The sequence below is a fragment of the Cynoglossus semilaevis genome, chromosome 7 (genome assembly GCF_000523025.1).
Source record: "Cynoglossus semilaevis isolate Cse_v1.0 chromosome 7, Cse_v1.0, whole genome shotgun sequence".
NCBI classification, from domain to species: Eukaryota; Metazoa; Chordata; class Actinopteri; order Pleuronectiformes; family Cynoglossidae; genus Cynoglossus; species Cynoglossus semilaevis.
The window spans coordinates 269,186-286,170 of NC_024313.1; the positions used below are offsets into that span (position 1 = coordinate 269,186).

At 40.3% G+C, this 16,985-nt stretch overlaps 1 protein-coding gene across 1 annotated transcript; it reads left to right on the forward strand.

Moving 5' to 3' along the window:
* Positions 1-1,712: 1,712 nt before the first annotated feature.
* hsf2 (heat shock transcription factor 2) lies at positions 1,713-16,984 on the forward strand. Its single transcript, XM_008312623.3, has 12 exons — positions 1,713-1,946; positions 2,379-2,487; positions 3,516-3,643; positions 6,142-6,266; positions 9,753-9,828; positions 10,517-10,578; positions 11,119-11,191; positions 11,872-12,005; positions 13,418-13,684; positions 14,828-14,930; positions 15,121-15,190; positions 15,851-16,984. The coding sequence occupies exons 1-12, from the start codon at positions 1,854-1,856 to the stop codon at positions 16,237-16,239; spliced, it is 1,629 nt and encodes a 542-aa protein (XP_008310845.1). The 5' UTR covers positions 1,713-1,853; the 3' UTR covers positions 16,240-16,984.
* The last annotated feature ends 1 nt before the right edge of the window (position 16,985 follows it).

Genomic DNA, 16,985 nt, shown 5'->3' on the forward strand with positions numbered 1-16,985 from the left:
GAGCTCAGCTCTTCCTCCAAGGTGTCAATTCTGACAGAGCATCTATGTCTTACGTCAATCCTAACGATAAAATACACCTAGATGACAGGTGTAATGCATCATTGTGACACAGCACACGCAACAAAATGCGACCTCTGATTTTTACCCATGACCAAAGTGAGCAGGGGCTGCTTAAGCAGCGTGTGGTGCCTCAGTGGCAACTTGACAGCGGGTGGACTTGAATCTGAAACCTTCCAGATCGAGGTCTGCTTCCTTAACCGCCAAGCCACCACTGCAAGCAGAATAGAGTGAGAGATGCTCTCGCAAGTAGTAAGAAGACTGGGAAAGGACAGTTTGTGGCAAGTAGGTGTTAGATGTAATGTCAGGTCAGTGGAGCGATGACAGCGAATAAAGACATCCACAAATATTAACACAAATACACACTTGTAGAGAAGAATTACTACTTATAACACACAATATGCATAATGTAATGCCCAGATTTTCATGCTCCGTAGGGTATGATTGTTGTCGTAGTGGTTAATCTAACTGAAATTGTCACTAAAAATCAACTTGAGTGCTCGGGTCACTTTAAGTCACATGACAGCTCTGTTGCCACCCAACTCATAGCTGGCCACACGTAAGGCTATGTCTAATATTTGCCTGCCCTCTAGTGTATTGCCAGAGGAAGGTTTCCTCTTTTGTTTTCTTTTTACCAGCAGGTGAAATAATTTGATAAATTCTTAAAACAGTGGGGATCTCCATAATAAATCAGAATTTGTCTGGTTAGTATAGAACAGGAAGTTTGAAGATGCAATGTAAGTTTAGTTATTTGGGTTTGTCTTGCTCTTAAAAGTAGGCTTTTGAAAGCCCTGTTTAGTGACTCAAGCTAAGTCTGCTAACACCCATAGCCATGGGTTTTATTATGCTCTGGTTTTTCCAACAGAAAAAAAAAGTTCATTCCCTCCACAAGAACTGGTAAACAATATATCCATAGGCTGCCCCAATTACTCGAAGAAGAAAAACAGATGCAGAGAGAATGTGTAAACTTTGCTGTTTTGTTTAAGGAACTTATTTAGTAACAAAAACAACTTGATTTTTCCTTACCTTGTGGGTAAGCAGTTCTTGCTGAACAGCTTCAACAGCAGGTACATTCATGAAGTGGTATTCAAGTTGTTGCTGCTCCTTTCCTGAGGGCATACTTCCCTACAATGCCGACCAGGGTGCAAATATAATTTATATATATATATATTTCCCGAATGACATCTATAGTAACAACTTGTGACAAGATTCTGAACGCTGTAAAGCAGGCATTTCGACCAAATATTGTAAAATTATAACAAGAATATGCTAAGGATATATAAAGCAAACTTGCTTGTGAAAACAAAGAGAGAGAAGAATTAAAATTAACAATACATTTTGAAATATAAAATGTTTTCAACGCCAGGAAATAAAGTCGTAAAAAATCCTAATTTTTGTGAGAAGCACACGACACTAAGCATCGGATGAGATGTTTATAATTAATATTATGACGCAATACTCTGAAATATACGAGTAAGTAAATTACGACTTTCTTTTTTTGTAAAATGGCGACTCTTTTCTCGAAACGTATCGAGTTTTAATCTCGCAAATAAATAAAAATATATATATATATTTATTTTTTAAATTCTCAATCTGCCCTTCAACATCTGCGTCAGGGTATCACTCAATTGACTTTACGTTACCCGGAAACGGAAGTTAGTGGCCATGTTTTCCTGAAGCTAACTGTGTTTAGTGTTGTGTTGTGTTGTGTAGGGAGTAGCTGCGAACAACACGAACTGCTTGACAGTACGCCATCGAGTCCAGGCTTTTTTTGTTATTATTATTATTTTAACAATATGAAGCACAACTCAAACGTCCCTGCCTTCCTTACCAAGCTGTGGACGCTGGTGGAGGACGAAAACACTAATGAGTTCATTTGCTGGAGTCAGGTAGCGTGCGTGTGCCAAGCTCACAACTAGCTATAGGTTATGATAACGTACACTTTATTGTTACTGTATGTACGTACGCTTTACGGTACAACGGAATTGTTTAACTGACCCACGTAAGGTGCAAAAGAGACAGATAAAAAAGAAATCGAACGATGTCACTAAATTTTGAAGCATATATTTACAGAATAAAGCGCATATATCAAAAATGCAGTTATATTAAAAATACATAGTATGTTGCACATAGTATATTTACATCGTATTTTCCACTTGCAATACGAGAGCCAAATGAGGCCGATAGTACCAGTCTGATCATAGTTGGGATTACAATTGTAGTTAGACATTGAGTGAATTGCCATGGAGTGACATTGCTGAATCCTAGTCACCCTCTTCCGCAAATGTATTTTTCACTGCCATGATGCTGCTTTTTTTTAGGGGGGCAACAGCTTTCTGGTGTCGGACGAACAGCGCTTTGCCAAGGAGATTCTGCCCAAATTCTTCAAGCACAACAACATGGCTAGTTTCATAAGGCAGCTGAACATGTGTAAGAGGGCCTTTCTTCCTTTCTTAAAAACACCCACAGACAAAGACACACATCGAAATTTTGTTGATTGTATCAGTACTAGGATTTTATTTAGTGTAGTCTTAAGTCGCACAAAAAAAAATACAGAAAACCTCGTTTATTTCTTTAAAATCAATTGTAAGTAAGCGAACGAAGGAAAAATCAAAATCAACATTTTGTGTACATTTTGTCTTGTTGCTGTGCTCTGTGGTGTATCATGAGATAGTTTAAAGCAGGGGTGTCAAACTCATTTTCACATCAGCAATACAGTTCTCCTTGAAGGGTCGGTTGTAAAGACTGTATATATCTATCGGGTTCCCAACCCCTGGTCCGTGGACCAGTACCAGGCTGAAGTGGGACAAAATGTACTTACCGTTCTGTAGTAACAGGTGGTACTAGCTGACTAGGCCTTGGAACAAAAAAGATTGGAGACCGCTAGTTTCTGCGATTTATTATTATTTATTAAAGCTACAAATATTGCTCATTGCTGTGTAATTAAAAAAATAATTCTTACGTTAAGAAACTCTGCTGCTTAATACTTTTTAAGCTCCCGCAGGCCACACATAATGACTTGGCGGGCCGCATTTGGCCCCCGGGCCTCGTGTTTGACACGTGGTTTAAAGCTTCTGACACAAGCATTTCACAATAGGAACAATAGGTGAATTGTTTTCACCTACTGTAAATGAAATAATGATGGTTAGCTACTGTTTAGTATTAATACAAACCTGGCTATATAATATGATTTTTTTTAGACATCTTTTGATGGGTTTGCATGTTGTAATTGATAAAAACAAACCAATATTGTTTACAATTTTGTAAAGCATACTTACATTACCGTATATTCTCCCCACTTTTTTAAAACATATATAAATATATATATGAAATGTAGTTTTTATTATTGAATTTTAACCATGTATTCCTGTCACCTTTTCAGTTTTATGAAGTCTTGACTCTTGAAGCAGCCGATTTGTGCTGGGCTTATATGTATGTGTGTCGGTGTGTACTTACAGATGGGTTCCGCAAAGTGATGCACATGGACGCAGGCGTTGTGAAACAGGAGAGGGATGGTCCTGTGGAGTTCCAACACCCCTACTTTAAACATGGACAGGATGACCTGCTGGAGAACATCAAGAGGAAGGTAGTTATTGACTCAGGCGCCAGGATAATAAAGGGCGTTAATAACCAGAGAGAGTGTTTGTATGAAAAGCCTTTAGCTGCGTTTTCGCTCAGTGGGCAAAGGTAGAGACCTTTGTGGCAAATAATGACAAAAGTCTACATTCACTTCCTGACTAGGATTTAACTTGAATCTCGTTAGGGTAGAACTGTTTAAGTTTTATATGGCTCTCTTGATAAATCCTTATAAATGTCATTTTTGTTATTGTAATGGAATGTCAGAATGAATCCTGTACATTTTTTGTGGATATCAAATGACTTTAGTTCTCACCTACTGGGCTTTGAATCAGGGGCTGTGAATCATATATACAGAATATCCAAGACCCACTGCGAAATGGGGAAAAAAGTAGAGGCGAGATAGTTATTATATTATTTACGTATTTATTTACCCTTTATGAACGTCCCCCACACTGTTATCAACCCTCCCTAGACTGTATTACCCTTTCCACACAATTAAATGCACAGTAGAGTTGTATAATGGTGACACAGAGTGAAGTGAACGAGAGAGTGGCCGACAGACAAGGGGAGATGCTGAGAGATGCTGAGAGATGCTACGATGCATGAGCCAGTCATAGTATAGTACATATTGTATTAGCCAAAAGTGCTGTGTACGCTCTTGTCTCGGTAAATATAGCTACTAGTGATTGTTTGCAAATGCGCTTATCTCAATTTCAAAATGAGAATCCACATTTTTAAAGCCAAAACTTTTGTATATATAATTATTTTGTCTTTATTTATGTTTTTTAGTTTATATTTGCTATGTTTCACGAGATCGAATTAAATAAAATCTGCGATGTACTGAGGGAGCGAAAGGAGAACCGGGAGAACATATCTAATGCATATATATGTTTATATATGTATATGTATATATATATGTATGTGTATATATGTGTATGTATATATATGTGTATGTATATGTATATAGTATGTACAGTTGCAAGAAACAGTATGTGAACCCTTTGGGATTCCTTGGGTTTCTGCAAAAATTGGTCATTAAATATGTTCTTATCTTCATCTAAGTCACATCACTAGACAAACGCAGTCTGCTTGAACTAATACCGCACAAAAAATATTCAGTTTTCATGTTTTTATTGAACACAACAGGTAAACGTTCACAGCGTGGGGTGGAAAAAGTATGCAAACCTTTGGACTTAATAACTGGTTGACCCTCCTTTGGCAGCAGTAACCTTAACCAAACGTCGCCTGTAGTTGCACATCAGACCTGAACAACTGTCAGGAGAAATTTTGCACCATTCCAAACCTGTACAAAAGTGTTTAAGTCCAGCAATATTCTTGGGATGTCTGGTGTGAATCACCCTCTTGAGGTCATGCCACAGCATCTCAATCGGGTTGAGGTCAGAACTCTGACTGGGCCAATCGAGAAGGCGTATTTTCTTCTGTTGATGCCATTCTGTTGTTGATTTACTTCTACGCTATGGGTTGTCGTCCTGTTGCATCACCCATCCTGTGTTGAGTAGTTGGCTGACTTTCTCCATTTGTAGACAGTCTGTCTTACCGTGGACACATGGACATCAAGGCTTTTAGGGATACTTTTGTTACCCTTTCCAGCTTCATGCAAGTCAACAATTCTTGATCGTACATCTTCTGAGAGCTCTTTTGTGCGACGCATGGTTTCACATCAGGCAATGCCTCTTGAGAACAGCAAATCCCAAAACTGGTGTGTGTTTTTTATAGGGCTGGGCAGCTTTAACCATGTCATCACAGTGATTGGACACCAGGTTGGCTGACTCCTGGCTCCAATTGGCTCTTGGAGAAGTCATTAGCCTAGGGGTTCACATACTTTTTCCACCCTGCACTGTGAATGTTTACATGTTGTGTTCAATAAAAACATGAAAACTTATCATTAGTATTAGTTTAAGTAGACTGTGTTTGTCTAGTGACGTGACTTAGATGAAGATCAGAACATATTTTATGACCAATTTATGCAGAAATCCAAGTAATCCAAAAGGGTACACATACATTTTCTTTATATATATATTTTTTTCTTTTATATATTTTCTTTTTTCTTTATATATATATATATATATAAAGAAAAAATATTTATATACACACAATGAACAGTCTGCATGTGTATATTTTTAATGGACTTTTTGTTACAATGCTTGGCATGGTAGAGGAGGACTGACTATAAATGAAACACTCAAAACTACATAAATATTTAGCAAACCAGCGGGCCTAGGCTTTCTAGAACATTATTCAATGTGTCTGTCAGTGGGTTAGGCTGATCCAAAATAATGAAAACAAGGGGGCACAGATTTTTACGGGGTGCTCTGAAAACACCCCCATTACAACTTGATACATTCCTCCTAAAGAAATGAACACAAAAATACATATACAAAATCAACAACAAAAAATCAATCGATGAGAATTTTGGCCAAGCCAGAACGTATTGACCAATACACCGAGCAATTCTGACCTTAACAATCATTTTGCTGATTTCAGGCTTCCAACACTCGTCCGGAAGATACCAAAATTCGTAAGGACGACGTGTCGAAGATCTTTGCAAGTGTCCACAACGTTCACAGCAAACAGGAAAACGCTGACGCAAGACTGGCGAACCTCGAGAGGTACAAACAGAGAAAAAATTACAAACTATTTTCAGGTCTCTGTGCATAAATCGGAATATAAGTGAAACTAAAACTATTGGTTTGTATTTGAAACTTAAATTGTTTATTGGAATCACCTCATAAACTTTTCCTTTCAAGCTTTTAAAATTTCACACATCACTCCTGACATCCATTTGTACCGTCCTCTATACGGTGACTTTTCTTGATCCCAGACACTTATCTACCTGTACATTATTTTCCTACCCCCAGACCGACACTACAGATCGATGAGTAGAGCTAATACGATGTAGTGTTTCAGTCCCTTTGCTTAGTCTGAACATTCGAGGTTGGCCTAGTAATGGGCTTGGTTATTGAGTCTTTCATTGACGACCCCATGTCATCTTAAATGGGCCCATCCCTGGTACGCACCCCTCAATTTCTGACCTTCCAGTTCATTTGTGCAATCACAGTCCTTTGGTGTCAAGGAGGTAGGCCTGCGGATACAAATACACTTGTGTGAGGCAAGAGTCTTTGGAGTCGTCCTCCTCTCTTCCAAGGTTGAAGGTGTTTGCTAATGTTTTGTTATGAGGCCAAATATACCGTCTTTGGGAGAGGCTTGTTGAGCATCTGGTTAAAAATGCGCTTTAAAGATGCCGTAAGCTCGACATATTGAGCAATCTTGGTCATCTGGAAACTATTGGTTAAAGTTCCGGGCTGGGCTAGGAGCCTCCATCTGAGGTCCTTCCATCTCTCGAGATGTCTCTACAACTAAGTTTTGTCTTCTCCGAGATCAAATTAGGTAGTCCTTTTTGATGTTGTTTGTCCATGGAAACAGCGTTGGTGGATTGCTAGCCTTGTTCGTCTCTTCTTATTTACTACGCAACAATGTGTCCTTGACGGACTGGTGTAGCTTTGTGTCGCTGAGTAGCGCTTGGGATGAGACCAGGGCCAACTCTCCCTGGCAAGACTTGGCAATCCAGATCTATTCGGATGAACTCCATTTCTTTCTTGTGTGAGCCAGCTGTTGGAATTACCGTAATTTCCGGACTATTGAGCCCACCTGAATATAAGCCGCACCCACTAAATTTAAAAAGAAAAATTGTATAGGCCGCACTTCTCTATAGGCCACCATCTCAGGTGTCCACGTTGTTACATGGGATATGTACACAGATTTGTTTTTCACTTTTTTTTCCGAAACAGTTCCTGTAACACGGCTAATTACACGTTAGCTCGTTCCTGCTTCGGCGCCCCGACTGTAGTTGCAATGCCCAGGGGAGACTTATTGATCTGCTTCAGGGCCAAAATTAACATTAGCTCCGGGGCTAACTCCCTTCACTTTGTGCTTGTCCGCAGCAGAGGTCAACAGAAACAGGGAAGTCTTCATTATCAGCCACACACTTCCGCGTCCGTTCTCTCTTGAGCGCGCCCCACGCACGTATACGGACACAGCCATTCCCAGACAGACATACGCTACTAGTATAACACACAGTAGCCTACCAGAAAAATCAGTGATTGCTAGCGGTATGAACTTCGTTAGCCCATAAATTAGCCGCATCATTGTTTAAGCCACAGGGTTCAAAGCGTTTGAAAAAAAGTAGCGGCTTATAGTCCGGAAATTACGGTACCCTGTCCTCCAAGTCAGCGGTAATTCCAAGTCTTGCCTTGGCGCATTTGAATTCTTTCACCAGGCCTGATATTGGTAACTCCAGCTTGTCTCCTCCATAGATTCCAACTGAAGTGAAGCAATATGGAAGACACAGGCCACTGCGCCACCGTAAGTGCTGATCAAGTGCTGCTGCTTCTCAAATTTGCCTCGGGGGATATATTAGTCCTTTTCAGAGACGACATTAGCATAGGCATTTAGTTTTTGAAAACTTGAAACACCACACTTTTAACCAACGTATTTTGTAGCCCAACAGCAGTACTGCCGGCATTTACTGTGGCTGTTAACTGCTTGAGCAGGGTTTCAGTGGACCGGACCTATGTTCTTGAACTATGTTACGGACTTGAATTCGTTGAATAAACATTGTCAAGTCGAGGAATACATGTGTGTAAATATAATTTGGTGTAGGTTCTATTTTCTTTCCCTTGTATTGTTAGTAATATGAAGTGCTGGTGCCATTTTAATTATTATTTCGATATGAATTGATATATACATTGAAAAGTATATTTTCAATCTCTCATTTCACATTTTATTTGTAATTTTGTGATTTGTTTTATTTTCAGAGATGTACTCATTTTGCAACATTTAATTATACTTTTAGATATTGCAGTTCACTAGGAAGGTGTAAAGCAAACAAATGAATTAAAATGGGATACAGCATCTCATATGTTGATATTATGCACAATATGTGCTGTTTCCAAAATAAATCGCTAATTAAGTAATATAATTAGTTTAAATAATAATGGTTAGGATGTTTTTCCCACTGCACTTGAAAAAAGTTTGTACAGTAATTTCTGGATATTTTATTTTTGCATTTTAGCACTCATTTGTCAGAACGTTTGTGCAGAGGGAGGCATTTTCGTTTAATACCCCGTCTCCAGTCACCGAGACCTTTATTTTGAAAGTTGTTAACCTGAAGCGAGAACCTCTCACTGAGTGCAGTTTGTGGGAACTTTTTCATAATTACTTGTTTGAGAATCAAATTTGCCACTGAAGGACACCTTACTTTGGGGGTGGGGTGATTGTACTGTACCTACCGGCGGATAACAGATGGGAAAGTGACAATTTTTAAAACTCTGCCTTAACGTTCCCTGAGTTTGGCTTTGAACCGGGGGACGTCATTGTTTTAAGTCACTTTGGTGCATGATTTTACAACCAAGTCGATCTAGCAGTTCATGGAAGACGTCACAGCTTATGTGTACCCATGTGGTATTTCAGTGGAAGTCCTGAAAGTGTCCTAGTCAATACAAGGCAAGAAAGACATTTAAATCCTCCACAGTTGCACTCGTCTATCATTTTATCTTAATTACACGTTACCAGAGCCTAAGGGTTTCGTCTGTATGCTGGAATCAATTGAACCATGAAACCACAAGGGGGCACACTGACATGTCTTCCAGCAATGTCATGAGACCTACCCTAGAAAAAGGCACGGAAACCATTTTGCCGATTGAGATACACTTCAGCACATTGATGGAAACCTGAGGAGCTATGGGTATTATACGAGGTCTAGCAAAGAAATCAGTACAACGTTTCTAGTCCCTAGATATGGAGAATCCTTAGGTGCAGCTAGATACAAGAAGCACCGCCTTGGGACGGCTGCACCAGACCCTTTCGATTCCTCCCTCTGATGGTTTGCTCATAGGATGCACCTATGTCCCTGTTTTGTGCTGGGCCAACATGCTTGTCGTTGAGCCCAGGCGCTCACAGTAAGAGTGAGGCACCCGTACCCCTGTGGGCGCGGTGATCTACTTTTGGTAGATCCTGACAATGAGCTGACTTTGGTTACCTTGGATTTTTTTTCCCAACAAAGAACTCGAGATTTATGTGCTCTATAATTCTTTCAGGGATAATAAAGCTTTGTGGAGGGAAATCGCAGACCTGACACAGAAACACGCACACCAACAACAGCTTATCAGAAAGGTGAGAAATGTAGGAGAACTTAAGAGTTTGCGTGCAGATTGTGTTTTTTTTTTGCATTTTTAATGACGAAACATTAGCATATTTAGCGCATTGTAACAGAAAAAAAAAAACTCCAGGACACCCTGCTCCTGTCCTTGATTGGAAAATACGGCCGAAATGCTGGCATTTTTACTTGCATAATAAAAATATCCATGAAAGCTAAAGGACACTGAACTTAAGAAATTGAACGAATAGCAATTGCTAACCGATTCAAGGCTGGTTGTTGTAAAAAAAAAAAAAAAAAGTATTAAGTTGCTTGATACAGCATAAGTACCTTATTTTCCTGATTATATGTCACTCTGATGTATAAATCGCACCAACCAAAAAATGCACAATAAAGTCGCTTCGGCGTATAAGTCGCACCAGCCAGCTAGAGTGTCCTCTAGCAGTTGTCAGTGTGAAAATAACGAACATGTAAATTTTCAGTGGTACAGAAGTAGCAGAGAAAAAAAGTGCGACTTATAGTCCGGAAGATACGGTATTTGTATGAGATATCAGTATTCCCGATATACGCTGCAATTCTTGCATATAAACATTTCTCAAAATTTAGACTATTGTTAATAACTATTAGTTAATTATGTAAGAATTAGGCTAACAATAGTGCACTGTACGTAATCAAGATCTTCATTTTTCTTTTCCTCTCATTCAGCTGATCCAGTTCATCATCACACTGGTGCAACAAAACCGCATCATCAATTTGAAACGCAAAAGGTAAGACCTGTTTCTTGCATAACTCAAATGAGATTAAGAAAGGAACGCTGTTACATACTTACCAAAAAAATTATAGTTTATCTCTCAGTGGCGGCATCTGCGATATCTTAACAACCGGGAAACTGGCAAACGAATCGAAAAAGGTTTATGCAGTGATTGACGTGTCCTACTAATATTCAGCATAAAGGCCTCATCAAGATCGCAGACCATTCCGTCATGAGAAATTTTACAGAAAGGCTGTTTATAATGTACCAACGAAATCCTCCATAAAGTCTTTACTGGGACTATGTATATTTTTATCTGTACAAACCACTGTATGAGTTGCTGCCACCTAGTGACTGGAGGCTTGTTATCAATCAAGCATTACAGCAGTGATTACACTTATGTTTAGCTGTCCTCACGCCCCCCAGGTGGGCCCGCCCCACTATTTGAGAAGCACTCAAGGTGGAAGAGGAAGTTGTGGCCAAGTAGCTAATTTAGCAAAAACGGAATACCAGCTACAACACAGTAAACTAAATGAATGCTTTGTCTTTCCTTTAGACCAATTCTTATGGACGATGGAAAGATGCCCAAATGCAATTATCAAATCTATAAAGACGTGTGCATGGAACAGGTGAGTTTATATAGCCGCAGTGAATTACCCTTATAATTTAGTAAAGTAAGTGAAGGGAAAAATGTCCCTCGATGTATCGTGGGTTCGGAGATCACGCCAGATTCTTTTGTTAGTTTTTGCGTTATATAAGAAAATTTTCTAGATAATATAAGCATTTTCTAACCTAAGAAGAAAAAAAAGAAATTAAAGTAATTTCATTAAAAAGACATTTTGTGACGCATAAATACAGGATATTGCTAGAAACAACCTGTACGGTACGGGTCAACGAGATTTGTGAATGTTTCGTAATTTATTTTTTGCCATACTTCACGCCCTACGATGCCTCCTAAAGGGTTCGTAAAGGGTTAATATATATACGTAAAAAATATGATAACTATCGCATCTCTACTTTTTTGGTTTTTTGCCTGTCGCAGGTCTTGGAACGTAACCTAAGTGAATAATCTTTAAGGCGCTCCTTGCCACAATGGCCGTAAATGATCTTTTGTATATTAAAGCCTTAAAGGACTCGGAGAATCATTTTAAGAAAACCACTATTGTACCGTAACTTTAAAAAAAGAACAAAAAGAGAAATTGCGCTGTTGTTTTTTGAGGTACTTGGTCACAGATTTGTTGATTTGATATTTTTCTTTTCAGAAGAGTGATGTCTTGATTTATTTAACATTGTCCTTTTTTCCCCACAGTCATCTGTCAGCACTCTGAGTAGTGTAAGAGGCTCTGAGATCGCCGACGACGTCTTCATGTGTGACATGGCGGCAAATGAAACTGAGGTGACAGCTGACATCACAGAGGACTCCACCAGGGCCTATGAGCAAAGGTAGTACTAGCAACCTTTTTTCCAGATTGTTCTAAATCGTTCTTGAGACTGGCCTTAGGGAGCCCCTAAAGCAACTCACGTTAGTTCATGGGCCACATACAAGTGGGCCGGACCACTAGAATCATAACATAGTTACCTATAAATAACAATAAATCTGTGTGTTTTTTCCCTTTGTTTTCATGCAGATAAATACAAGTAAATTCTAAAAAAGTAAAATAAAATATCATTTGACAAAACATCACAAACCTGAAGTGCTTCTGCATTATTTTACATTCCAAATTCATCAAACGAGCCGGATTAAAACCCCTGGTGCAGGCGTGGACACATTTTTTGACTCCCGGGCCACAATAGGTCCTAAAATTTGACAGGGGGCCAGGTGAGGAGCAGATAGATGGAGCGTTTGTATGAACTAAAACAAATGACATGTAAAAGTCAGTAAAGGCTAAAATGCTATAATGCCTTTGAGCCTTTTCGATGCCATCTATTGGGGAAATGTTGGCATTGCAGGGGAAAGGCAGAAATATAATGAAAATAAAAATAAATAACATAATTTAAACAAGGGTTAACGAGCCTCATCCAGCCCCCGGGCCGTAGTTTGCCCATGCCTGCTCTAGCGGGTCAGTTTTGGCTTCTGCTGGACGTATGCTTGACACCCCGCCCTTAAAGGTAGACGGGGCAAAAAAAACATTTCGGGTGGGTATCTGAAAGTTTCAGAAAAGTTTCCTGGGACTTCATTATAAGGACATTACGGCTTTGCTTGCAAGTAGTCACGGTTATGTTGTGTCTCAAAGACACTTAAAAAGAATGTTGAATTTTCGGCACAAGGCATACATTGCTTTGGATGTTATACGTGTCGTTAATTTTATTGAAGAACAGATGCAAACATCTGGTCATTTCACTGGGTATAGTTGTATGCAAAGAGAACGGATTACTCGATTACAAGAAAAAGAGGTTAGCTTACTGGCTTACTTCGTTTCCGCAACTGTGCACACATGAAACATTCGTGCTCAACTGAAAAGATTTGTCATTGGTCCGTACCAGAAACTTTTTTTGTTAGCATCGGCCCTAACTGGAGCTTTTTAGGCCTCAGAGCTAGCTAATTTACGACTAGCCAAGATTTTAACCACTACAGTATTCTTTTAAATTTTAAAAGATCTGTTGATATTGTATTTTCGGTGAAAAGGGAGTGATTTAAAAAGTCTTTTTGAGGGACTTTTTAAAGGACAGTTGGGGTTTATGCACGTGAAACAAAAAACGTGAAAAAAAAAAATATTTGGACTGTGTCAATAGAAGACCCAGGAAATAGAGTAGCGGATGTGCTGTGCGCGCCGCTGTGACTTCGATGAAGACCAAAAGTAATTCCAAGGGTATTTTTTCTCGCAACTTTCTAACCATCTCATTACCCCACACAGTGACGTTGAAATCGTGGAGGTGAAGACAGACAGCCATTCGGTGTTCCCAACGGAGACCGAAGTCAGTGCCACCTGCGCAGATGGCAAACACAAAGACGCCGATAAGTTAGCAGCGCCAGGGAGCAGTCTGCACAACATAGGAGCGACCAGCGGTCCACCGCAACAGAACAAACCCTCGGGCCTGAGTCAAGAAGACCCGGTTAAGATGATGGACACCATACTGACTGAGAACGGAGCGATTTCACAGAACATAAACCTGCTGGGCAAGTAAGTGACCGAAATAATACGGATAGGTTCTTTCATTTTCAGCTCGCTAATTTTCGCGGTGAATCTTCATCCTAGGTTTTTTAGGCCGAGGACTGACAAAATGACAGAGCTCAGGCAGTATATCGCATACAATTGTATTTTACAATGAAGTCGGCCTAATGCTATGTGAATAGTACCTCCGTATTGCGCTTGACGTAATACACTTTTAAAATATGGGTTGCTATGTTGACATAATTATTTTAGACACAAAAATGTATCAATACAGTGATCTCTCCTAATGCGGAAGTTGCGTTTCATTTCGCGACCCACCGCGAAATGGAAAAAATCGCGAGTAGAGCCGTATAATGGCGACGGGGAGCGAAGTGAACGAGAGAGTGGTCGACAGACAAGGGCAGATGCTGAGAAATGCTACGATGCATGAGCCAATCAGCGTGAGGAACAGAAGAGCATGCTCAATTAGCCAATAGTATGCACTGTATTAGCCAATAGTATGCTGTGTACGAGCTTGTCTAGGTAAACAAAGCTACAAGCGATTGTTCGCAAATGCGCTTCAAAACGCGAATCCACATAGTTAAAGCCAAACGTTTCATATGTATTTTATAATGTCATTTTGTTTATTTGCTATATTTCACAATGAAAATTTCGCAAGATCGGATTTAAAAAAAAAAATCTTTTTCATCCTTTGGCTACTACTAATACTCAGGTGTGACTTATATATTAAAATATATCATTTCACTTATTTTATTTTCACACCGACAGCCACTAGAGGGCACTCAAGGCTCGTGTACCAGTGTCTGCTACTCTCTTACCACTGAAAATTTACGTATGTTATTTTCTCACTGACAGCCTCTAGAGGGCACTTGGTGCGACTTATAATTAAGAGCCCCTCTTTTGATTATAAGAACATTTCGCATCCCCCCACCCAAAAAAAAAAAAACAGCAAATGCACACATTCTGTTTTTAGACTTGTGCCTTTAATACATTTTACGTTTCATTCATTCATTCCAACTATACCCCCGCTGCAATGGCACCCCCGAGGGCCGTGCCCCCCCACTTTGAGAACCTCTCTCCTAATGTAACCTTGATGCGATATAGAACAGCAACTAGAGCTGTTTGAAGTAACGGGTTTATGTTCGTTGCTAGGGTGGATCTGATGGACTATTTGGACAGCATTGACTGCAGTCTGGAGGATTTTCAGGCCATGCTGTGTGGGAAACCGTTCGGTGTCGATTTTGACATCATGGAGGTAAAGTGACGTAAAGCTCAGTCAAATCAAAGGTCTGACGCAACGTAAATGTGTCTGAATAACAGTTTCTGCTTAACACTTTGCCTTCGCACCAGCATTGATTATACCTACATTTGCACAAACGGGGGATTTTGTAAAGTTATTGTTTGTTTGAATTGAATTGTTTATAAAATGTGCGTACATCTATTAGGAGAGCCTGTCCTTCAAAGAGAGCAGCGCAATGATGCAAACCGGCAAACCAGAAGAAAACGACAACACACGTAAGTGGTCCGAACACAGCCATGTGTCATTGTAGCATTTGTTGTAGCACGTTCAACGCTCCTTGTACTGCAATTTCCAGATTATAAGCCGCTACTTTTTTTCCACACGCTTTGAACCCTGCGGCTCACCACTAGCGATCAATGACTTTTTTGGTAGGCTACTGTGCGTTATACTAGTAGCGTATGTCTGTCTGTGAATGGCTGTGTCCGTATATGTGCGTGGGGTGGCCCAAAGAGAGAGAACAGTAGCTAAAGTTGAGAGCAGTTTGAGCCCTGTCATGTTGAAGCGTGAGCTGTTGTGCTCGATGTGGCTGATAATGACGACCCCAACTTCCCTGTTTCTGTTCACTTCTGCTGCGGACAAGCACAAAGTGAAGGGAGTTAGCCCCAGAGCTAATGTTAGCTTCGGCTCTGGAGCAGATCACTAAGGCTCCCCTGTGCATTCCAACTACGATCGTAAAGAGCTAACTTGTAACTAGCCATGTTAAAGGCACCGTTCAGGGGGGGGAAAAAAGCATTTATTTAATTAAAAGTGAAAGAGAGGTGCGGCTTATATTCAGGTGCGCTCAATAGTCAAGAAATTATGGTAATTTCTTTTTCTTTTTTTTTTTGGTTCACCTATTCCATCCTGTGCAGCTAATGTTGTTTCCCACTGTTCAGATAAGCAGTTGATCCAGTACACATCCTCCCCCCTGCTGGCCTTCGTGGACGGCCGCACTTCACCGTCAGAGCTCGATCTGGGCACCAGCAGCAGATGTACAAGAACCTCCAGGGCAAACCGTCAGCCCTCTTCCAGTCTCGGCTCTCCTGCGGAGGCTGAACCGGCCTTAGAACTGCTGAGCGACAGCCCGGAGCTGCAATCTCCCCTCAGCAGCGCCCTGATCCGCCTGGAACCTCTGACAGAGGAAGAGGCCAGCGAGGAGACGATTTTCTACTTCTCCGGACTGAGCCCTGCTAGCCTGGAGGCCGACTCTCCGCAGCTCGACAGCGATACGAGCACGAGAAGAGAAGGAGAAGTCCCCGCAAAACTCTTACACAATTTGAAGTAGCCGAGTTGCAGTTCAAATTTTTTTTTTTTTATTTATTTCTGAACACCCCAGAACTATAATCACTGTGTCAACCGTTCCTCAGCTGGTTTGTTTCAAAGTTTAAATTTTCTTTTCATAGTTATCCGAAAGAAGTGGCGACAGGCTTCTCACGACAGCATCCCTTTAAGTTGTGCGTTTTGGCAAGGGCTATTGTTCGAGTTCCAGATTGACAGTCCAGTATCAAAATCGAGAGCTCGAGTTCAAGAGTTTCGGTGAGCGATGCGTGTGCGTGTGTTAAACGGCTCTTTTTTTTTTTTTTATGTTCACTCCGTTCAAAGTAAATATTACTGTTCTGCAATTCTGTAACAACTATAAATACCTCCAAACACGCACAGAGCATCCATTCTTTACATTAACTAACTAAGGCACAGGGCCGGATGTGGTCCGTTCAGCTTTTTAGCAGATAATGGTACAAAAGCCTAGAGTGCCCTCTAGCGGCTGTCAGTGTGAAAATAACAAACGTGAAATTATATATTTTAATATATAAGTCACACCTAAGTATACGTTGCAAACCCTGCCATGGGATGGGGAAAAAAGTGTGACTCGTAGTCTGGAAATTACTGTAGTTTGCAGTATTTTAAATGGGGACTCTACAGTAACACCACTTACCATAATAGGAACAAAGTGTTCATGTGATTCCCAGACTGATTCAGTGCCTTCATGTGCTCATAATAAACAATACATTTATCACCGGCATAAAAAATAAG